The sequence below is a fragment of the Synchiropus splendidus genome, chromosome 9 (assembly GCF_027744825.2).
Source record: "Synchiropus splendidus isolate RoL2022-P1 chromosome 9, RoL_Sspl_1.0, whole genome shotgun sequence".
NCBI lineage: Eukaryota > Metazoa > Chordata > Actinopteri > Syngnathiformes > Callionymidae > Synchiropus > Synchiropus splendidus.
In genome coordinates, this window is record NC_071342.1 from 12,463,823 (window position 1) to 12,488,148 (window position 24,326).

The 24,326-nt window shown below is 42.3% G+C and overlaps 1 protein-coding gene across 1 annotated transcript; it reads left to right on the top strand.

Moving 5' to 3' along the window:
• col21a1 (collagen, type XXI, alpha 1) lies at positions 1-24,146 on the top strand. Its single transcript, XM_053875656.1, has 29 exons — positions 1-341; positions 4,479-4,606; positions 4,727-5,287; positions 5,443-5,608; positions 5,675-5,903; positions 8,142-8,315; positions 9,252-9,329; positions 9,865-9,948; positions 11,636-11,698; positions 13,064-13,117; positions 13,192-13,245; positions 13,303-13,356; positions 16,412-16,465; positions 16,542-16,595; positions 16,683-16,736; positions 18,040-18,093; positions 19,111-19,155; positions 19,248-19,301; positions 19,388-19,441; positions 19,951-20,004; positions 21,610-21,681; positions 21,948-21,983; positions 22,150-22,194; positions 22,346-22,378; positions 22,449-22,595; positions 22,716-22,770; positions 22,843-23,031; positions 23,151-23,228; positions 23,303-24,146. The coding sequence occupies exons 2-29, from the start codon at positions 4,510-4,512 to the stop codon at positions 23,488-23,490; spliced, it is 2,880 nt and encodes a 959-aa protein (XP_053731631.1). The 5' UTR covers positions 1-341; positions 4,479-4,509; the 3' UTR covers positions 23,491-24,146.
• Positions 24,147-24,326: the final 180 nt, after the last annotated feature.

Below are 24,326 nucleotides of genomic sequence, written 5' to 3' on the forward strand. Positions count from 1 at the left end.
TGGACGACGGATGGGCTCATTACTTTTATTTTCCTTTTGCGCTGGAAGAGATGGGCTGTCTCTTTACCTCCTTATCTGGGTCTCAGTTCCACCCATTGTAATTGAGATGGCTGCAGGCCAGTGAACGTCCGCCATCGTGGGGGTGGCAAGGAGGAAGAGGGACAGAACCTGAAGAGATAGAAGGAGCTGCTGCGAACGGCAGGCTTTTATTCTGGAGAGAAACACGTGCACCTCTCTTCTAATTCACTTTCTGTTAACTTGAGCAGCTGAACAGTTAGGATCACTGGCTTTCAATGAGAGGATTAACGGAAATTCACTCAAAGGCTTGGACATTTTTACCGGTAATCTTTTTACTTTCTTTTCTATCATTTGAATTGAAAACAACTTCCTCAACAGCTCCTTCAATAATTGGAATTCAATTCAAAGTTATGCGAACAATTACAGGAAGTTTGTGGTGTCACTCAGAGTCTTGCACTTTAGTTTAGTGAACTCTGCTGCAGCATAGTGAAGACATTTAGTCCAGTTATTGCTGCTTGTTTGGACTGCTGTCATGAAAAAATGAGTGGAATCATACCCAGATATTCAGTTTCACTCCTCATACTTTTCACTCTTTGACCTGCGGTAACACTGCGTGCACAGTTAAAGCACAACAATACTTTTTCATGGCTATAATAGACAACAAAAAGCCAACTGAGATAATGGATTTACAAGACGTTTTTAGCAGCTTTCTAAACTGATACTGCTAAGCAGTTTTTTCCTCTAAGAATCTGGCAGCACTGAACTCCTGTGATCTTGGCAGCCGTGATTTACGCTGAAAAGCAGTTGCTGTCTCTGGAATGAAACCACTTCCTTTTGCCAAATTTATAGCAGATAAGTGTAGCGGAGGCGAGGGTGAAGGCTGCAAGCACAAGCCGCTGTCTGCACACATGACCGGTAACATTACTGGACTCTAAGCTGAAGGTTGCAAACAGTGAAAAAGTGACTCTCCTGATTCTTATTACACCAAGCAGCAAGCAATAACATCCCCAAAGCTGCAGCTGATGTATTGTTCTATACAGGAGTGGAGCTTCATGCTGCTTTTCCGACAAAACCAAAAACAGCTGAAGCTCCTCGAAATACTTCAAAGATCATTTGAGTCTGGTGGTTTCACGTCAGGTCACTGCACCTGCTTTGCTGCATAAACACATGCGTTCCAGCTTTTCCCAGGACATCACGTCATTTCCAGGGCTCTTTGACTGCAGGATTTCACCTCTCTGGTCGAGGAATTCCAGAGATAAAGTGTGAGGAAAGTCAATCAAGGAGAAAGTGGTCCTTCCTGGACGCCGCCACTGCGAGTGTTTTCCAGCGGCCTCCACCATCCCCAGTGGGGAAAATTCTTATGAAAATGACTCGGGCAACTGTAACTGCTGCGCTTCGGGGAGTGAGGGTGGAAAAAGCGTTAACGTTAAAATCTCAACCCGCCGATCTTGGCCAAAGGTCACTTGCTGGTTACTGTTTTATTGACCTTCATGTGCCATCTTAAAAGAGCTCAGATTCACCACCATGTTGCAATGGGTTCAATGTGATCTGGTCCTCATTTGTAACGGCTTTTGGGGATGTCAGCACTTTCGTGCATGTGTTGGAAAACACAATAAAAGATGATTACGCGGAGCGAGCGATCAGCTCGGAACAATAATATGTTTGCTTTAGTGACGCGTCGAGTCAAGGGACCAAATGATGCATGTTTTCTCAAAATCAAATGAACCTTATATGGTGACGGGCAGAATGATGCCTGAGTGATTCCGTCTGTTTTTCTTTCATTATCTCCCACTTATTCCCGTTTATGGCGGACGCTTGCATCAAAACTGACCTGCGTTCCTATGATCTGCAACTTTTTTTTTGCTGTCTACAGAAGAAAAAAGATCCTGACTCAATATAGTCTTTCCCGCATTTGTGGATTTGAGGCGAAGACTCATAAATGTCTGTCCATCGGGAACTGACTCAACCATTTGTGTGTCAAAATAGCACAGAGTTGGGAATTTGTTGCGCAAGATTCTTTCAGTCAGCCTGTGGATAGAGGATGAATTAGAAACTGAATTACTCACTGCAAAAGTAACTAGCTCCCAAGGAAAGTGACTATGAAGTTACTTTCCTTTCTGTCTTACATTTTTTTTCCAATTTTAAATAAGTCTTCAAGCAGTTCCTTCCATTGAAATGCCTATGCAATACAGAAGGCGAACTGCTGTGTCAACATTGCACCCAAAAGTCTGCTTGATGATACTTGATACGTGATACTTGAAGAGTGAGAATGTGACGGACATGAAGAAAAACATTGCGTTGAAACTCAACTTAGAACCTCTTCATCGCAACCTCTAATTCCTGAGGACTTGTTTCCCACGTCAGGATATCTTCAGGAAAGAACAGTGCACTGACAGTGAGAGGCCAGTGCAGCAGTCAGAATGTCATCCAAGACCACACAGCTTGTCAGAATGTTACAGTCCAAGAAGGGGCCAAACATGATTCTATGGAATCTAAAAGGGGGATGTCAGAGCCATGCGTGTTCCCAGACAGCACCAGACAGCACAGAACATAGTAATGCTTGACAATGTATCCCTGTCAAGAACACAGCTTTTTATAGTTTAGAATTGAACACTTAACATGATTGGCCTCCTGGACATGCATGCACAATGTATATCACCATCCTCCCCCCTGTTGTGTTCAGCACATGCTGTGGCATTGATGTTTCATGTTGCTGACAAATACATCTGCTGAACTGCATGCTTTATTGTGAAGCCTAACATGTCATTGTTTTGTACTTGACATTAACTGAAGAACAAACCTGGTATTTTGACATGTGTTGTACTTGCCTTGATGTTTCTCTATTTGTTCGGAAAGGCAGTCAACTTCTCACCTGGATGATGCTTAAGTTCAAAGGACGGAAATGTAGGACAGGAACTAGTGTAAGGCTGAAGCTCTTTTTAAAGAAAAAAAAACAAAGGCGCCGCGTACAAGTGTATTTTATGGCTCAAAATAATAAAAATAAATAATTTAAGAGCACGCTTCTTGTGACAACATAAATCACTTGCCTCATTACATTAACATGGTAGCAGATATTTGGATAGGAAGTGTGTCAAAATAATCGTCTTTAAAGGTCACAGCTGCTTTAAGTGTTAGCAGGTTTAAACAGATGCAGGAAACTCATCTGAACTCTTCAGGGCCACGCAGGTGCAGCAGTCAGAGCCTCGGGGCTGCTACAAAATTTTAAGCATTTATTCATTGAGACAATTTATAATTCTTGGCTGCGAATGTCAAGCTTTGCTGTGTAGAATTAGACATAGCTTGAGAGAGAACGACGACTTCCCAAAGGACTGGGGTGAACAGCAGCTGACTAAGATGTACGGCGCCTTGTATATCGCAGTGTTGCGAGAAGGATTCGAGGTAACTGGGAACAGCACATTCAGGTCTTAATGCTTTTGCTGCAAGTGCGGCCAAGTTTACCCAGTAGCTAAAAGCCACTTTAATCCCTCAGATTGGATAAATCAGCATCTGACCCGAGTATTACATTTGAAAACCTGCAATTACAATCAACCGGCCATGATATGGTAACAAGAAGTTTTGCATTTCATTTGTCGGTACCGTTCATTGCTATGACTATGATTGTTGACATTTCACATTGGGGAATTATGTTGAAGAAATCTTCGACAGTGAATGTACTTTCATTACGAGTAATTGTAACTTCATGGTTAGCTTGGCATTAATGTGCTTCATGACGCACAGCAGGGTTTCTGCTGTGGGGTGGAAGTAAAAATGTGCATTGGAATCCATTGGGTTTGTACTGTATACAGGATACTTGAGCATGTCTTGGAAGTCTTGAAAAAGATGGGATTTTGAGACTGTTTTTCCGACTCTCACAGAGAAGTCTTAATGAAGTGTGGAAATCTCTTGAGTTTCAGAGTATGATCAAAGGCACGTGATCTTCTAAGACATGAAATACATCAGGGGAAGCATATAAAAAACTTGAAATGACTTCACTCGTCGGTTGGTAATGGAATACTAGCCAGTCATAGCTGGTGTTGGCTGCATGTTCAGGAGGCTGTCATTCATTTTCATCTCAGAAGTAAACAGTACACCTGTGTTTGTACACCACACAGTTTTTGGGGGGTTATTAAGAACAAGACAGCTCTGTATACCAACCAGAGAGTTGCTTAAACAATTGGCAAAACAAAATGTGTATTCTTACAAGCCTAACCTATCTACTCGTATATTTATTTTACCCTCAACTTTCCTTATCCTGAACATTAAGTTACTCGAGACATCCACAGATTCCATCGAATTCATGCCACACGCATGGACCGGGAACGCAAGACACTGTATCCTTGTTTTGATCTTGAGCGTTGTGTCAAGGCAAGAACAACATAAAGTCACATGTCATAAATGCTTTCATTGTCTATCCACTCATTCACTGCAACACAAAGCATGTGTCTTCCCTTCCCCTTCAGGTGCTCAATTGGAAGTTGGTGCTGCAGCATAATGGGTTACAAAGCGCCATCCATGCATTGTGTCTTACGATGCCTGTGCTTCATGCTTCTCCATTTGTTAAATGCAGCACAGCATGAAGACTTAAGAAGTAAGGGGTCTCCTGTCTTCATTGTTTTCTATTGTGCTTTTTGTTCACACATTACAACGTCACTGAAATAATGAAGGAATGCAGCTTTCCAGTAACGGCGTCCTTCTCTGTCTGTTCCAGGTTGTAGGACTGCTCCGTGTGATTTGGTCTTTATCCTCGATGGCTCTTGGAGTGTCGAGGATGTTAACTTTGAAATTGTTAAGCGGTGGCTTGTCAATATCACCACAAGCTTCAATATTGGAGAGAAATTTACTCAAGTTGGAGTGGTCCAGTACAGCGATGATCCTGTTTTAGAAATACCCCTGGGAAAATACTACTCCAACAGAGAGCTAATCGGAGCCATGGAGTCCATCGAGTACATGGGCGGAAATACGAGGACGGGGACGGCGATCAAGTTTGCCACAGACAAATTATTCGGCCTGTCTGAACGCGGCCCGTTGGGTGTTTCCAGAATCGCTGTTGTCCTTACAGACGGAAAATCTCAAGATGAGGTCTTGAAAGCAGCCGAAGCAGCGAGGAAAAAAGGGGTCATTCTCTTTGCGATTGGCGTTGGCTCGGAGACAGAGGTGGCCGAGTTGAGAGATATTGCAAACAAACCTCACTCGACGTATGTCTTCTCCGTTGAAGACTACAAAGGCATCTCGAGGATCATACAAGTCATACGTCAGAAACTCTGCGAGGGTGAGTAAACGCATTACAGACGTCTGAAACTAGAAAAATGTTATTGAATCACAGAACTGTAGTACGGAATGACATCACTTTAAATGACACCATCTTTGGGTTGCCCTCGCCAGAAACCACTTTATGTGCATATTTCCACTGTGCTATTTCTCCAGAGACTGTTTGTCAAGCAAGGATTCCCATCGATTCCCGGGATGAAAAGGGCTTTGATATTCTGCTACATTTAAATTTGGCCAAAAAAGCCAAGAAGACACAGGGAACTTATTTCGGCACCAAAGCATATGAGGTGACGTCTCGTCTTGACTTGAGCGAAGCAACGAGGTAATCGGATCGTTCCCAATGGTCTTTGACGTCACACATGAACTTGACTTGCTGTTTGTATTGAAGGAAGCTTTTCCCTGATGGTCTGCCGCCGTCCTACGTCTTTGTCGCCACACTGAGGTACAAGGGTTCCGTGACGAAGGAGGAGTGGGACCTGTGGCGGATTCAGACGCTCGATGGGAGACCTCAGATGGCGGTGACGCTGAATGGAATTGACAGTACAGTCATGTTCACCACAACCAGTGCAGGCCCCAGTGGAACCCAGACGGTCACATTTTCTCAGCAGACTGCCAAAGTAAGCCACGATCCAACACTGGCCACAGTACCGTAATTCATCATGGAAGGGCTTGGGACGGCCAACGCTGGACAATGGGTTATAGAGAGAGAAACTTAATGTGAGAATGATAGGTTTTACTTAGTTACCAACAGTTATATCTCTGGTCCCACATAGTTCAGATAACATACAGTAGTACAGTCCTAATGTGTGACACCTCTACTTTTGTCATTGACTGTTACAGTAGATGAGTAGAAAGAAAGATTAGCATGGTGAGCTAGCCACGCTGACAGGAGAGACAGGGAAGGAACCAGCTGGATGAAGATATGAAAGTGCAGGAAAAAAGAAGAGGTAGACAACGTTTGAGGTTCATAGATGTGATAACGGAAGAAAGTATAAAGTTTATGTGACTGAAGATATAAGTCAAGGTGGAGAATGTTGACTGCCTGTGGCAACCCCTGATGGAAAATGCCAAGAGACAAAGAAGGAGATACCTGTGCAATGACTTGGCATTAAGATAATACATATATATATATATTAATATTTATTGAATTATATACAGTTGAAGTTTACTAAAATGCCTTTAAAATGGCGACAAAGACTACAAAAATGGCCGATGCTGGGCGCACTCCAGGCCCAACAATCCCAATGCTCTGAGTGGATGGGTCACGATAACCATGTTCAGTATTTACAATCGACAAGCTTTGTGTGTGTGAGGAGAACTGACCTATTGCGGCTTGAATTGTAACGTGGAACGGAGTGTAGCCAATCAAGAAGCGATCCGACTCAGAAACCAGGCAGTAAAGGAGAACATTCTCTATCTATTAAGTTGAATCTTGGTAGTGGACTGCGCGACTTTTTCCTCTTGCTCCGCAAATGTCGTGCTTCTGTCATTTGGTTATTATAATATTTCTTTTGAAATTTTTTTCTGTTAAAAATAAAGCATCATCCTGTCGGTATAATAGGGCTGTTTGATCTGTTTCACGCTTGACTTTTATTACACTTGCTCTACCTCATCCGACATCGCGACTTGCTCAGATGGAATATAGACACATTGTTTGGCCACATTGTTCTCATTATGCAATTAAAACCTTCACAGATCGCTCCAACTCAACGTTTAGCCACAGGAAAGACGCCGCCTGTCTCTAACTCACAAACTCAGACACGGAAAACCTGACTGGCACTCACAACGATTTCAACTGGTTGTTAAGTTACGAAACATCACAGAGAATTTGTGTGAGCTGTTCGTAAAACATTTTTGAGTTTGAGCTCCAGAAAAATGAGCTCAAGGTGCAGACTGCAGCAGCTGGAAAATGCAAAACAAACCTGTTTATTTTTGCCGTCGAGGAGATCAACTTGAATGACTCTTTTATTAAGTAACAATGCTCGACTACCCAAGTGGTAGAGCTACAACCTTTCAAGGACAAGACCCCCTCGAGCTCACTTCTTTCTTTGCTATGCGCCTCGATTTTGCAGGTCAACTCAGATACTTTCCAGATTCAGATTCCTTTACAATACTGAGGAATGTGGACAGTTGAAGCCCTAAATTCAAGATGTGGTCTGAATCGGGTCGCAGCCAATCCCATTTCTTTTGGAGGATTGAGTTGTATAGTTAATCTTTAGTGGTTAGATTCTGAGCATTATGATCAACCTTAATAATATGGAAGGATCATGAAATATAGCAGAAAGCGCTTTGAAAGGGTCATATAACAAGTCATTTCCACACATTACAATTCTATTCCACCAGCTTCCTGCCCATCATGTGTGCTTAAAACTTCAATGACAGGGATTTAACGCCATCTCGTATGTAATCAAAATGTAAATGACAGCATTTGAGTCGACCATCTGAGCATGAAGTCGGGCTCCCGTATGTGAAAGATAATTACAAGTGGTGACAGGAGCAAGACTCTGGCCTGACGCGTGAGCAGAGACAGCGCTATATTGTAGGTGAAAGATCAGGGACGAGAGACAGAGATAGAAATGCCTGCAATGTTTTCATGTTCACAGTGTAATTATTTCTATACAAGACACATTCTGTGGAGAGATGTGCTGCCATGCATAAAACATGTATTTATTTATTTATCGTGGGTGGGGAATTTGTGAATTTCAATATTGGAATGGAAATAATAAATAGTAGTTAGAAAAAAAAATAAGATAAGGTAAGACAAGATAGAACAGGCTGCAATCCGTACGTGGCCCCCAGGTGACCCTTTTGCCCATAAATGTAATGACAGTATTCTTCTTTTTTGTCCACAAAAGAAGCTGTTTGATGAAAAATGGCACCAGCTGCGGCTGCTGGTCACCGAAGAGGACGTGACTCTCTACGTTGACGACCTGGAAATGGAAACTCTCTCCTTAGAGACGCCAGTTGGCATTTTTATCAACGGTAAAACTCAAGTTGGAAAGTACGTCCGCAAGGAAACAACGGCACCTGTGAGTATTCCGACCGGAATTTGGACACAAGAAAAAAAAAAAAAACAAATAGAGAGACACAAATCAAATCCATGAAGGTAGGAAAAATACTAGAAGAACAAGAAGTGATGTGTTTTATTAAATAACAAGGTTTATTGCTTCATCCTTGGAGAACTGCTAACCTTAAGCAATAACTCCTCGGCCTGAGACAACGCCTCATCAAATATGTGAAATACGACTGAGTGAAATGAATGACACAGGGACTTTATTTTCCTTTTTGTCGGAAAGTGCATTCTTGCCTGAAAATATTACATAACTTTGTCCTGTTTCCTTTTACAGAGCAGTTTTGTTAGCAATGTTATCACTCCAATAACAACAATACTTAGTTTTCATCTAAAACATTACCACCACCACTATTACATTAGATTATTATTGTGTGCTATAAACAGGGAATGCGCTGTTGGTTTCAGAGCTGGTGAGCCTTGCTGAGTCAGCAAGTTTCATTGCTGCCCAAATGTTGGATGTAATGAACACAACATTAACACAAGTTCGATGACAGACATATTTCGTGATGCACTGAATCTGAAACAGAAAGAATAAGCAGAGATGGTTCTGCTTTTCCTCATACAATCATGGAGGTCGTCGTATTGAATCCAAATGCATGTCAAAGTTAAAGGACTCCCTGAACACAAAATGTTCCTTAATGAATATAAAACGTTTTTTTTTGTTTTTGGTTAAACTTCAGTGCTCCAAGATGTTTTAATAACCTTGTCAGAGAGCAGACTTAAGATCAGAGTTGTATTTGTAGAGCTGCCAAAATACACAGGAGGTGAAGCAACTAGAAGCTGCTGTGTCTATCAATATGTTCTTTTATGTTTATTCAGAAAAATCCTGGAGGTTTCCAACATATGTTTTTCAGACCATGAAAATCTCACTCTCACTTATCTGCCAATTTAGTTTGAGATCCAGAAGCTACGCATCTACTGTGATCCTGAGCAGAACAACAGGGAGACGGCATGTGAAGTACCTGGAGTGGTGAGTACAAACATGTTTGGGTTTGTTTAAAGGCCCAAACACAACAGAGATAACATCACCTCACCTACTTCTCACCCTGGTCGAAGAACATCTGTTTCCACTCTGTGCTGCGCCACACACTTGCTCCATCAGTTAACTCCATAGATTTACTGTTACGGCGTGAAACTATTCTGAATCCTCATGTGTCTTTAGTTGTGTAACTTCAATTCTCTTTTTCACATCTGTTTGTGAACACTGTTTGTGCGAGACCATTTGGCAAAGCTTCTGTGAGTCTATGAAACTTCTATTTTTCTTCTGTCTCCTACTGTGGACGTGAGGCACTTAGCCAGCGTTTTGGGCCTGGAAAGATGCGATAAAATACTCCTTTTCTCCTTTGCATCATTAACACATAAACACGTGCAAAGTCCTTTTTTTTTGCAGCCCTATGAGTTGCCTATTATTTTACACAAGTGCTTTTTAAACACATATTTATAGACTCTAGAAGCTTAACATATCACCAGCTGAGTCAGATTTTTTTTTTTTTTGGCTCCCACAGTGCTCAAACAGCCCCGATTACATGGAACCAACTCAAGAACCTTGTGTTTGTCCTCCTGGACCTCCTGGACTTCCTGGAATAAAGGTCGGTTTTCCATGCGGTTTGTTGCAACATTGCTTTTGTTGGGCAATCATTGTATGCAACATTGCCTGACACAGTGTTAAATAAATTGCCATCCATCCATCCATGCAGCCGCCAGAAGATGTTATGAAAATAGTGGCAATAGTGACAAAATGTGTTATCCACATCCATCATACCCATTGTGTTGCTGTGGAACGCTGGTCAGATCATAGAGGAACTCAAGGTTGTTTGTTGGCGGCATGCGACTAACTTTTAAATTCCACATATTTTAAACTGAGCCTGTACTGTTCTTTGGTTGTGGGCGCTGTTTTATTTGTGTGTTGTGCTAGTTATCGATATAAAACGAAAAAAAAAAAAAAGAATACACAACAAATTGAATGATGCAGTAAATATCCATATCAAGGAGACCATTAGCACAGGCGCTAATGTGGTTAATTTCACTACAAACACTGTCTGGATATTGCGCAAAAAACATTGTTATCCATCTCTCTAATGCTTCTGGCTCCTCAACTCTCTTCGAGTCGTCGCTGTCTCCAGTAGCTTTCTTCCTTGTTTCTTGTGTGAGTGATGTGTGAGCAAGCTCCAGAGCGCCATCTCCTGTCCAGCTGTCCAGCTCCAGCTTAAATACTGGGTGAAAATCCTGGTTGAAATGAACTTTTTGCTTGGAGGTTTGCACTCACTGTGTTGGCAGAATGTGCTTGTAAGGAGGGAACCCCAGTACATCTGCTGTGAGACCCAACCTCTGAACATGTTGCCGAGTTAACAAATGTTGAGCCCAAGCCACTTATCTTTGTTTAAACCACTTAATCCCGACTCGACTGCAGTTGAAATCAAATTACGTCCTGATTGGGGAAGCTAGTTAAAAAGGCATCATTGATAAAACACGCCAGCACAAACACCTTTCACGTCGCAAAAACATGCCCATGAAAGGCTTAGGCACCGTAATCATGTGAAATATTTGTTTGCCCACAATCCAAATTGGAAGCAGCAAGAGGCAGACACCGAGCGGTGGCTTTGTTTTCGCTGGCCAACAAGTGTTTTGAATTTAGCAGGAGAGAATGAGCGTTTCTTTCCGTGTGTCGGGGGTAACTCCTGACGGAGCCCATCTGAAGGAGCGGCTCTTAAGTAATGAATATCTCCACACACTGATTGTGCGGGCTGCTGTGCGTTGTTCAACACATTCTGCCGACTGGATCGCCGGCATTGAAAGTAAATGAATGGAAACAGTCAAGCTTTTTTTCTTGAAACTTTGATCCCGTATGGAAACCTGAGGTTTGCGATGATGATTTGTGGCGACTCTCCTTAGATCCCAGCGCTGGTCGAAGGCTGAAAAGAAATATTTGCAATAGAGGACAGAGGAAATGAACGATGAATTGACAGATGGCTCAGGATATACAACTCTTTACAATAGTTGCACTAAGTTAACAGGGAAATGGTTTGCTGTTATAAACCACTGTGGTTTGGAGGATGTTTGTGTTTTTAACTTTTGCCGCTGTGCTTTTACTGCATTTACCAATGGCTTCAGAATGCTGGGCCCCTCTGGTTCACAGATGGGCCTCACAAAGTGCTCTGTTTTGTTCCTAATTCACTCTGAGATGTTTATAAACAGGAGCGTGTATTGTTGGTCTCTCATTATCAACTATGAACTTCAAAAACACCACAGCTTATGATGTTTTTGTCGTTTTTCTAGGGAGAACAAGGGCAGAGTGGAAAGCCTGGTCATCCTGGTCCTACTGGTGCTGATGGTAAGCCTGTGAGTACTACATAGTTCAATATGCTAATTCAAAACACACCTGACCCGCATCTGCTGACATACATTTATTTCAGATTTTTTTTCAAATTTTCAGAATGATGTTGATTTTAAACACATTTGTGTCGAACAATAACTTAAATTCATATACAGATTAAAGGTCCCAGATTATGCAGAAATCTTTTTTTGGTATTCACACATAAACATGGATGATGAGCACACACTTGCTTTACATAGGAGATTTACCTTATGTCTTTGTGGAGAACCTTGGAGAGTGCGTGACTAGCTTGCACTTATTGGAACCTTTGATGGACCTGATTTAAGTAACACATTTCACAATGTGAATTGTCCTTATATTAGGACAATAGGCCTTTTGTTCTATTAGAAAAACATGCAACTGGCCTTACTGGCCAAACATTTTGTGTGCTGCATGAGTAGCTGAACTACAAAAGACAACCCAAAAAGTTGTTGAATTACTTCATGCAGCACAAAATACCATTGTTTTTTTACTGCCTGCTGCTGGAGTAAAATCTTCATATTGAATAACTGACTCCCAATTGTGATAGTTAAGGTATTTATTCAGTAATTTATTCACAAGAACTTAATACTTGAGTTAAGTTAAAATTCTGTTCTCATTTAAAGTTAACCAAAACCCAGATCACCTACAATGTGTTGTCGTATCATGCGTCATGCTGTTCAACAGGCTGTTTTCTTTTTATTTAAAGAGAGATTCAAAATGAATGAATGATAAATAATAAAGAAATTAATGAATTCAGAGAAGGAAGAAGAGGATGTGGCACTTCAACACTTACCCTTATGTTATGAGGCAGAGTTAGTGGTGGCAGAGCACAGTCTTGACACTAATCGCAGAGAATCTAAGCTATGACTGACAGTTGATTCTGTTTAATCTCTAATTCCCCTGAAGCAACGCTTCTATAAACACTAGTAAGTATGTGTTTAAAATTTCATTTGCGATTCTATCTGTGATTGAGTTTGACACTCCTGCCATATCAGATTCATGTGAATGAATCGCTGTTGGCGACCGACACGTTCATGGCCGATTAAATACGATAGTGTTCATTTCATCCTGTTGCTTCTTGTGCCGACATCTCTGCTCGACTCGCTCTTCCTTGCTCACAACACCAGAGGTGGAGGGTGAGGACCTTCATACAAGCATAATTTGGGACCAACTTTTAGAGGCTTTGAAATGGCAGTCTCTCTCCACTAGTTGTCAGTGATATTCCAAACGTGTGCTTTTATTGGACACCCCTGGTTTAGATTTAAATATGGTGCTTTGAAAAGACGCATCCACCAGCGCTGTCAATGTGCTTCTATTCTCTCACTAGCTCTTTTCCTCCATATTTAAAGGGGATCCCGGGAATCAGAGGAAGTCGTGGCTTGCCTGGTCCACCTGGCGTGGAGGTGAATAGTTCACCATAGAAACACTGTGAAGCTCTATGTGAAGATGAACAGTTAAGAAATGAGTTCTGTTGCAGGGTAAGCGCGGTCCAGATGGATACAAGGGGGAACGAGGGCAGCCAGGACCAACGGTAGGACAGAAAGCACCATATCAGTCAAGTAAATAATAACAAGTGGTTTTAATGCAGGGTGCGAGAGGATCACCTGGATTACCTGGACCACCAGGTCAGCTGGGGAGCAAGGTAATTTGTCCATATAAATATTATATTAATAATTCAACTGGTGTGTACATCGTGGAATCATTTGTTTCTGAGATGAACAAAAAAAAAAACGTGAAGAATTTGGCAAGGGATAGGAAAACATTCCTTTAATCCAACCCCAGAATCCCAACCCCTTTATCGTCTTATTGTTATGCTATGTAACATGTATGTCTGAGGTTTAACATACGTTGTAGTAATTCAGAAAATCTGTATTTTCACCATCTAGACCTCGTTTTTTTTCCACAGTGAAATCCAGGGAACTCTGCTAAAAGCCACACGGGAGGATTAAATGTCCCACACTACATACTGACCAACCTGTCACTTAAAACTCCCTCCTCCAGTGTTCCTTTATGATTGAGCAGAACGCAACATCTGCTCCTAATCGTGTGGAAAGCAACATCTGCACTCACATATTAGTTCATCATTGTCATGTTAAAACAAATATATTTGATTGGTAAAAATAACTTTGACTTTAGCACAGTGGAGTGGCAAAAGCCTCAGCCAGGAATCCAGTGTAAAATTGCAGGCGGAGTAAAAGTAATTTCACTAAACCGACCTTTTTTATTTCTCTTGAAATGTAGCTTTATCGGAAGCCGGGTGCTGGTGATGAAAAGAATCCCATCACCCTATCAGGATGTGAAACTCATCCCAGTGCTCACACCTTGAGCTTGACCTGAGAGGAATTGCCGCGGAGCAAATAAGAATAGCAAAACATAAAAGCACTTCCACTACAGCTTCACTTCCTTTGTTGCACATGTGAAAACGAAAAAATAAATAATTATAAATGCTGTAAATGTTTGCTAAAATGTTGCACTGGAGGTCCAAACAAACGTCTCCATCCAAGCTAATGTTCAAAGATGTATTTACAGTGCACTCATTTCTGCCATGTTTGCAGGGGTTAAGTGGAAACACCGTGTTGATGTTTACGGAGGATGATTGACTTTCCTCATGACAGGAGGTGTTCGCCGTGAACCGTTCGAGGTTCCTCATGTGAATACCATCTGTTATGGCTTTGCCCAGTGGGGAACCTTGAGTTTTACTATGAGCTTCAATACAGATTCAAAACAGTTTTACACCTCCATGTTCCGTCCGATGTTGACAAACCCGGCGACCCTGCTGCTATAGTTTCCAGGCTGCTGTAATACTTGGAACTCATTGCAGGATAAAAGCGCTGTTATACTGAAGCCCCACTCGAGGAAGCGACAAATATTTTCCTCTTCTCCGCCGATGGCAGGAAGGACGACTCAAGAGTGAATGGACAGATGCTGCATATTTTCAGAACTCTTGTTATGTGTGTCGTCGACTGTACTGCAGATTCTTTTCGCTAAATCTGTGTCACTTGCTGAGCGCTGAACAGCATGTGTGGATGATTGACAGGCAAAGGATTGGACCAGTTTTGAAATGTGCTAAATGCCTCAGAGCTCTCATTTATTGTGGGTGTGGAGGTTTGTAATTTTACTACACTTCAAGCTACGGCTTGTTAGATGGAGATTTATTTTGTAGTGTCAAGAAATGGAATCAAACCCACCTGTGGTGTTCAGTGGGGCATTAGTTTGGCTTTATTCAGCATAATTGCCTGAAAGGTCCCCTGCTGTGCCCTGAAAGTACATCATCAATTATGACCAGCATGAGAGTTTTTGTTAAATTCAACATTTCTGATTGCAGCCCAGGTTTTAGTTTAGTTTTCTAAGGCATCCCCATGGCGGAATAGAGTCTTCACCAAAGGCGATATCTTGTCTTTGTTTTGATTATCGCAATTGCGTCTGATTTAGCCATCTTTCGTAGAAATCCCTTCCTTCGACATCAACTTTGGTTCATGAAGGTTTCCAAATGACACATTCTTCTTCAGGGCTGGAATGATATGCATTTGGGCTGATTCTGTGTTTTCCTGATGCTTGGGTGTCAATTTGGTTTGTATTTGATCCTTTGTCTGAGTCCATTAATATTCTGCAATTCTGATTTATTATTTAAAAAATAAATAATAATAAAAAGGCACATCACGGTTTGGTCCAAGTGCTGACCCTGGTTAATTCTAAAGTATAATATTCAGTCTTTATAAATATACAAAGCAGTTTATGTGCAATAATAAGGTGCCAGAACAGGTTCTGACAGTAATATTTTAGGGGCTGAATTGTTCGGTTACTGAGAGCCTGTGTTCACAGACCAATGAAGAGGAGAGAGACGGTTAACAGAGAGCGCTAGCATGTTAGTATAGGGTTGCTCATTCTCTTGTAACTAGTGTAAAACTCTGGCTAAAGAGGCTTTTGTCAGGCTACACGTCGCACATGTCTTGCCTTTCCAGCCGAGTGACTTAAAATATACATTATGAATGCAGCCCGTGGTGCACTCGTGAAATGGCACTGTAGAGTTGGCTGCCATATGTAGCATCAGCTATGTGAATTCAGCAACAAGTCCTTGGTATTTAACAATAGTTGGTGTTTGAAAATAAAAGTTTGTCATGAGTATTAAACATGTGTGTTTTATCAGCTGCTCTGTTGAGCAGGAGATGCGCTTAAGCTCAGCTTCACAACTGTTAATCAGGAAACTGCATCATATCTTGCCGCTGTCATAATGTGGGAAAAAAAAAAAATCAGTTCTGGTCAGAAATATTGAATATTGTCGGGAATGAATCGCAATGTTTTTGAGAATTGATTTATCCCCAGCCTCACATTCTTGAGCTCTACCTTTTAACAGGTACCTTGTTGAATAGCTAAATTCGATCAATTTAACGTTGCGGGTCAGAATTTTTGTGATGTTTTAAATTGATGCTGAATATAAATCCAACCACCCATTTTTAGAGCCCTCGTGCTCGACATAAAATGACTAGGTGGCTTGGGTTCTGCTCCCTATCTGTGGACTTGTAATTTCCTCTGAAGATGAAAAGTGCGTCAGATATGAGGGACTCCAAAAAGCTTAAATATGGTCTCAGAAAATGGCAGCGCACGGGTACAAGTGGCAATTCACGAAGACTAAACCTTTCTAAGGCCGAAGTATAAACACTTTTCTAATCTGTTGACCTTTCCCCATTTGTTCTCAGGGAGCGGTCGGCCCCCCAGGATTGCCAGGATCACCCGGAAAGTCTGGCCCAGCGGTGAGCTTGTGGACAACATTTTAACCACATCTGCAATGATGATTGTTCTCATGATACGGAAGTATGTGATGTGCAGGGCGAAAAAGGAAGTCCCGGACCACCTGGGCCCGCGGGCTATCCAGGAAAACCTGTAAGTACAAAATCAGCCAAGGTCAAATGGATAACTTGCATTTGTCATCACATTCATATGTTACTTTAATCTCCTTTTTGTTTGCAGGGGCAACCTGGGAGAGATGGAAAGGATGGAGCCCTGGGATCGCCTGGTCAGAAGGTCTGTTTGTCTTTATTTATAATAAATCCCATTAAGAGAGTAGGGGAATAATCCTGGTAGGAGGTTCTCCTGCTCTAAAAAGGACTTTCCCAAAAGTTGCTGATGTTTGACAGCCATGGAAATGTGATTACACTCAGGCGGTGTTCCCCGTGTCGCTTCCAAACCCACATGTAAAAGCAACCTTTGTCACCCTCCCTCATGTTTTGGATATTATATTAACAAGTATCTGGAAAATCCATTAAGTAAGGAGGATGTATCATATTGAACAGAGGTCTTGTGGATGGATAGTTCCGTTTTATCCTTGTTCATCTCTCTTCATTTGATATGTTCATCACAGAACCTGATTTTTACAGGCGTCTTCAACAGAGTTTGTTGATTCAAAAGGGAATTCAAAACTAATTTATAGCGCAACTTAAGACCACGGTGACCCAGAAACTTGTTCAAGATGGGCTGTTTTTGGAGATTAGAACTGTCAACAACTATCGCATTTTTCGGACTTGAAGTCGTTCGGTCGTATAAATCGACCCAATCAGAAAAATGCATCATCAAAAAAAAAAGCTGAAGCGATAACTCCATGATAGTTGTCCTGCGAAGTCATTTGTCTTCATCGCTCCTGATATGACATGGAACAAAAAGTAACCAATAAGTGAATGGGAAACATGGACTGAGAAACAAGGAAACAAAGGATGTTTGACTCTCTATTGCACGAATTACAGTAAAAATACTTGCTTTTAGAAGTAAATAAACCCATGCCACTCTCACCTGATCCGTCCCTTCAGGTGTTCCATGGTATTTTTCTGTATTCCTGTTATTATGATGCATTCACTGGGTTTTTTTTTTCAATATGAAGAAACCAAAAACATTAGCCTCCAATGATAAAAAGGTTCATCTCACTTCCTGCTGAAGACGTGCTGGTTATAATAAGGGAACACAACAACAATTATTCAATTTAGAGAGGTATTTTTTATCAACATAACCTTGTCAGTGCAGATTGTTATTGTTTTTCCTTGCTACTGTAACTGGCAAAATGCACAGCTGTTTCACGGGCTATCGTAGACAAAATCAATTAATCTGACAGTTGCAAAAAAAATAGAAACATCTGAAAACACTTGTTGACAGATCTCAACTGAAACAAGCAAAACTTGCGCCCACTAGTGCCCACCACCAAAAACAACTCACATTCTTCTCACATTTGGATTGGCAGCGATGAGCAATGTATTCATTTTAGATTGAAATACACAGTGATTTATCAACTCCGATGCTGTTATCACATCTGTTTTATTGTTTGTGATTTTCCACCAAGGGGGAGGCAGGGGACAACGGTATCCCCGGCGCTGATGGAAGGGAGGGTCATCCTGTAAGTCATTACACAGACGCCACTCATCCGTCATGTTTTCTATTATCTGTTGCTTTTGGTCCCTTACATGTTCCCTGGCGTTGAAAAACATGTTCGATCAATAAAACCCATGCAACATGGGGATTGAGAAACCATGTAGCTCGCAACAAGGCTGACGCCCAGACTGTATTCATGTGAGAGAAATGATGATGGAAAAGTGAAAGTGAAATCCGCCAAAGATAAAAATAGGGGCTTCATGAATCATGTGTGTATCGTTTTATCCCCTCGCAGGGCTGCGGCGTGTTAGCGCTCTGGCTGGAGTACAGAGAATACCCCTGGCAGCCAGAAGTTCAGGGGTATTTCCCTTGTAGTTCATCCCAGGATAACCCTCTTATGCAACACACAGACTCACACATGTTCACCAGTGAAAGTTACTCATCGAGGGGATTTGTGCTGCTTTGTTTTAGGAAGAAAGTGTTTCAGCCGGGCATCCACCCCGCTGATCGTAATTATTATTTCTAGTGGTGGCCAAAGTCTGTGATGGCTCCGCGGAGGATGACTCAGTTGCTCCACAGGGCTTTAAGCCATTTTCCTCCCCAAGAACATGAGATTTAGCGATATATCAAACAGGACAGGATTAGTGCTTGACTTCCTCCAGTTAAATCAAGATGATGCCTCAGTTTGGGGTGACCACATTCCTACATGCAGATGTTCAGGTGGTTTTCTCTCTGTCTGATGTGCGGATGGTCACCGGTAACAAACTGCAGCGTGTGGGTCTCCTGAAGCATCTGCACCTACTTCATCAGCAAACCAAAATTAAAGCCCTTTAAAGAGTGGTTCTGTTTACTGTGGCCCACCACCAACATTTTTGATCTGTACACAGCATCTGTGGGTTCTTAAGCTCTACTGCAGAGTTGGACAATGGCCTTTCACTAGTAGTTCCTAAGAGCTGTACTTGTTCACTCTCAATTTACAGTAGGGGTCACTGGGTTCATTATTTTTAAGATACATTTTTATATGTATTTCATCCATTTTCAGGGCATGCCTGGCATGCAAGGGGTTGCTGGCCTCGACGGACAAAAGGTGGGTTGCTAGCTGGCTGGTATTCTTATTTTTACGAACTAAAATTGATGAGTAAATCCAGATTTAGTGCTCAAATATTTTCATTATTAAAGGGAGAGGTTGGCCAGCCGGGACAAAAAGGACTCAAGGGTTCAAGCGGACCACCGGTAAGTTCACCATAAGCATGAGCATGGGTTAATAAATTCTCTTTATAACCATCATAACCATTTATAGAATGATAATTTATCCCCAGGGTGAAGTTGGTTTGCCTGGTGCTCCTGGACTAAAGGGGCCTGCAGGCTCAAAGGTAATTTAAAGAAGGTTTATGACTTTTTTTTAACTAACAATTCAGAAATTTAATCACTTATTTTGAGAAATGCAGTTAATGTTTTCATATACCTATCTACACCACCTATTTTTAAGTTATGCGGTTGAGCACAATACAATACAATACAATACAGTATAATATAATCTAATCATAACTAAAGCATCAGAAAAGCCAGGGCAGGAAAGAAGGAATGAAGACAAGAAATAGACACTCTATTTAGTGGTGTGTTTTCAAAAGGGAAATAGATCTTTGTGTGTATTTGTACTCCCAAATTCCTTTGATATTTGGAGACTACCTGTCTTTGATATTCCTCTATTCCTCTACAAGCAATTCAAGCACAAAACATTCAGCTAAAATTAGAAAATTGTCTTTTTGAACCGCTCTTTTCAAGATAGCATTCAATTGATTTGTGTTTTAATTGTAGTCATGAAATCGATCACAATTTATTGTTACAATGTGCCGAGTGACGGTAGTGATGCTACTTCCAGGGAAGCCAGGGCGACAGTGGAAGTCCAGGGTTACCAGGACCTGCAGGACCTGTGGTAAGAGTCTGCTTGTGTTTTGAATGTGTCTCTTGGGTTTGATCTGGTCATTCATGCATCATTCAGGATGATTCTTTTTTTTCTTTCGTGCAAAAACAAACTTTCTAGGGAAGAGTGTTGGACAGATTCAGTTTCTTTGCCAAAATGAGTGATTCATACACAGCCAATAAGCCAAGACAATGAACATCAATGGAGGCGGCCATGGGAATGGCTGTTATTACTGGAGTCATCTCTTCATCATTTCCTCTTTGTTTGACTTGAAAATACATTGGAAAAAAGAAAAGAAAATCCCATATTATGTGCTATTGCTGTGCTGCCACGGTGATGATGATGTGTTGTCCCTCGATGTGACACATTACATTATGTATTGCTGTGGTTATTCATTCTATATAAGCAACTTGATCCTTGAAAACATTGTTGCCACAGAACTAAAGCTTATATTCTGCTTCAAAAAAAAAAAAAAAAAAAAAAAAGTGAAGGCCTTATTTGTATAAGAAAACATGGTAACAGAAGAGGCGAGGAATTTGCCTGCATTGTGGTGAGGAAATTGAATGGCTCACTTACATATTAAAGCTTCCACTGAAGGACATTTGCACAGTGATCCAGCCTTGAGAGGAAGAGTGGCATCCCATTTGTGTTGTGACAAGACTGTGTTTGAGGGTTAATGCTAGAGAAAGAAGCTGCAATCAAGAAAATCAAAGCTGTCAGAAAAATACAACTATTTTCACACCACAAAATGGATACTAATTGCTGTGAAAGAGAAAATGTTGCAATTAAATATAATAATAAAACCAAAACAGATTTATCAAATAGCACTTTTTCTCCATCTGAGTGTGCTTTCTACTTGCAGCGGGACAGAGAGCACCGCATTTATGAAAGTTTCCACCCCAGACATTTTCAAACGTTTCAGATTCCGGTGGCTAATGAATGATGTGCATGACTCCAAAACGGTGGCGGATTCGGTCATTTCTGTCTCTGCATAAAAGACACCTGAGAAAGGCTGGTCATCTAGCTAGCTATTAATAGTTATTTCTTGGGCAATTTGCGTAGCATTCCGAATGTCACGCTCGGACTGGCGGGTGTTGCCGCGCTAACAGCTGCTGAGGAACCGACTGGTCTCACTTTCATGAGCCCTGAAAACTCCCCATGCTCCGTCAAGTGCAGGTGCTTTAAATGGTGTGTTTAATTTTGACGCGCTTCCTTGCACTGCATTTTACTGTGCATGTGCTGCAGGATGCAAACTTTACAGACAGACATGCTGCTGCTTCGTGAGCAGCGAGTGGCGGACACATCAACACCAGGGGGCCTTCATTAGTGCGCCGGCTGTCGTGATTGGCAGTGACAAGTAGTGATCGCCGTTCACCGATCATCCTGATATCGGACGATATCACTGAGCGATCGATCGGGGATCCCTAAATATATTGATACAACGAATGTAGGACAAATCTTGGTGGAGGCCTCTATGAAAAAATGTCCTGTATAATTACAATCACGATTCACAAGTCACACATCTGTTGTCCGATGTTTTAATAGTGTGTCCCAGGACCTGATTTGTGTATTCTGCCGGCTTCATGTATGCTTAATAACACTTGTTTATATCTGAAGGGAAGACCTGGGGAACCAGGGCGAGTGGGTGAGCCAGGACATCCAGGCATGCCAGGACTCATGGGCAGCAAGGTATTAAAACTGGCAGAAATGCTTGATATATTTCATCCAAATATGAAGTTCAGTGTTGAAGGGAATATTGTGTTTTAGCGCCGAGTCTTTAACAAATAGACAAACGTGTTTAATGTTGAATTTGTGGAGGCATTTGCATGATGTGTTTTGAATATCCCCTGCTCCTTTTAACCTCATCATGCCTCAAGAGCGCTCCCACCTGCATCACCATCCTCTTCTTCCAGCACTGTCTTATAGAAGTGTAATTGCTGTCTTTGGCTCATCAGGGACAAAGGGGCGGAGCCGGTGATCGAGGAGAGGCGGTAAGGTCGACCTGTAGTCGCTCTGTGATTTGAACTGCTGGGGAATGAAAAAAAATGATACCCATAATCTCAATTGTGGATTCGTTACTCAAAGCTTCACATCAGAAGTAGAGTACACACGTTCTTTTGTGTTGAAGTAAAAGGTCTGTGACACTTGTTTTAACAGGGCTTGAAAGGCGAGAAGGGAGACAATGGCCGCCCTGGAGCTCAGGTAAGAAGCCTTATGTCCATACAACCTCCTGTCCAGTCTGAGCCTTACCTTATGTCTTTATAAAGCTGCATACTCAGATTATTTTTTTCACCTTGCTACAAACGAAGTGATGTCATAGCTGCTGCTTGATGATTGTGATATTTGCGGACAGGGCTTGTCTGGTTCAACCGGAGCTAAAGGAGAGGTGAGTCATGGAGGATGTGTCACGGAGGTGTGTTCTTACCTCTGCTGACAGTGGCCTTGTATTCTGCCAGAAAGGAACAGCAGGCGAACAAGGCCCAAGGGGCCTTGAGGGTCAAGTGGGTCGACCTGGACCACCAGGGCAAATTGGCCAACCCGGTGCACGAGGGCTTCAAGGTGACACCGGTCCACCGGGCCAGCCTGGACCTGAAGGGAGAGCTGTAAGACTCCATCGATCATTTCTAGCGCCAACCAAGAAATATGTGCATCCAAATGAATCCAAATAGAATCAAATAAGTATTCAAGGTGTAAATCTAGGTCTCCTATGATTCCAATTACAGGCTAAAGAAATATCAGACAGCCACATTCGACAGATCTGCCGGCAGATTCTCCAGAGTGAGTTGTTTGTGCCCAGACAGTCCTTTGCTCTTGCTCATACACAGCTAGCAAGGCTTCTCTCTCTCCAAGGTGAGCTGCCTGTTCTGATGCGCAGCCAGCAGAGTAGCTGTGCCAGATGTCACGGTCGCCCTGGATCGCCCGGGACACCAGGTCCGATGGGCCCACAGGGCCTCAGGGGCGCTCCAGGTCTGTCTGGATCAAGTGGGCAGCCAGGACTTCCCGGACGACCGGGTCACCGCGGTATACATGGGCTAAAAGGTACGTTGTAAACCCATGAGGGTCACCATAGCGACCCCCGCCACATCCACCTTTGTGTGCATTCTTCCTGGTCTACACTCATATTCCTCAGCAATATATGATTTTTTCTCTGTTTCCAGGTGAACCAGGTCTAAAGGGGGACAAAGGAAGTCCAGGTCGGGCCATTACCGGTGACCAAGGTCCTCCTGGGCCACCTGGTAAACAAATATGCTGCATTTTATTTGCATTCAACCGCTGAACGACTCTTTAAACACGACTTGTGTCTCAACAGGTCCACTAGGCCCTCGGGGTTATGGCAAGCAAGGACCTCCTGGTGAGCCAGGTTCTCCCGGTCTAAACGGAGCTGAAGGGAAAAGTGGTAACCCCGGCATCCCGGGCCAGCCAGGCGTCTGTGACCCCTCCATGTGCTACGGAGCTATGATGAGGCGGAATCCTTACAGCAAAGGTCCAAATTATTGATGCTCCGAGCAGCTCACAGCTGACAGTGGAACCACAACACTTGATCTCAGGAAGATCCCACAAGCTCTCGTGATTAGACCTCAGTCATTTCTTTGTCTCGGACCATATCATGCTGTCCAACCCCAGTCATCATCAGGTCGCTTGGCCAAGTCTCCACACAGGTATGAGGAGACCACGCAGACTCTGATGAGGTCTGGTGCCACCTCAGAAACCACATGAACAACTGGAGGATATACAGTCGTTTTATTTTACAAGAGGCTTTTGTTTTGGTGCTGAAAATGTGTGGAGCATGGAAGTGGGCCTGGGCTGGTGACGCTTAAGCCTCACTCGGGCGCCCTCCAGTGGCAGGTGTAACTATTTACCCATAAAGCTTCAGAGAACACCCATTTGTCATTCAACATTCCTTTAGGTGTTTCATTTTTCCCATCACTCCATCATAGATAAGGCTGCTGAACTGCAGAGTGTAGTGGTCCTTTGAACTTGGTGCTCTATACCGTTAAAATTTAAACCACAGAACACAGACGACATTTTTCTTTTTTTCATGTATGAGGAGCTTTACTGTAGCAGTATTTTTTGTTATTTATAAATGCAATTGTAATTTTACATGGACATGCCTCAAACATATATATATTTTTTTTTTTTCAAGATTTTGTGTGAAGTTACATGTGTATGAGTCATTCGTACTAGGATTAAAACATTTAAACAAGTGGTTTGAAGTGTGGACTCCTTCATCAAGATTTGGACTTGAATCTTACATCAATGTTGTCGTCCTTTGTTGGCCACAGTTACTGCACTAAACGGTGGAGGTTTTCACCACTCAAATATTCAACAGAGTC

Excerpts from the sequence above, each read along its gene's own strand:
- col21a1 (XM_053875656.1), top strand. The coding sequence starts at position 4,510 with ATGGGTTACAAAGCGCCATCCATGCATTGTGTCTTACGATGCCTGTGC. Across the intron at positions 16,596-16,682 it reads CGGGCTATCCAGGAAAACCT|GGGCAACCTGGGAGAGATGG; the intron begins GTAAGTACAAAA and ends TTTTGTTTGCAG. Across the intron at positions 19,302-19,387 it reads AGGGTTCAAGCGGACCACCG|GGTGAAGTTGGTTTGCCTGG; the intron begins GTAAGTTCACCA and ends ATTTATCCCCAG.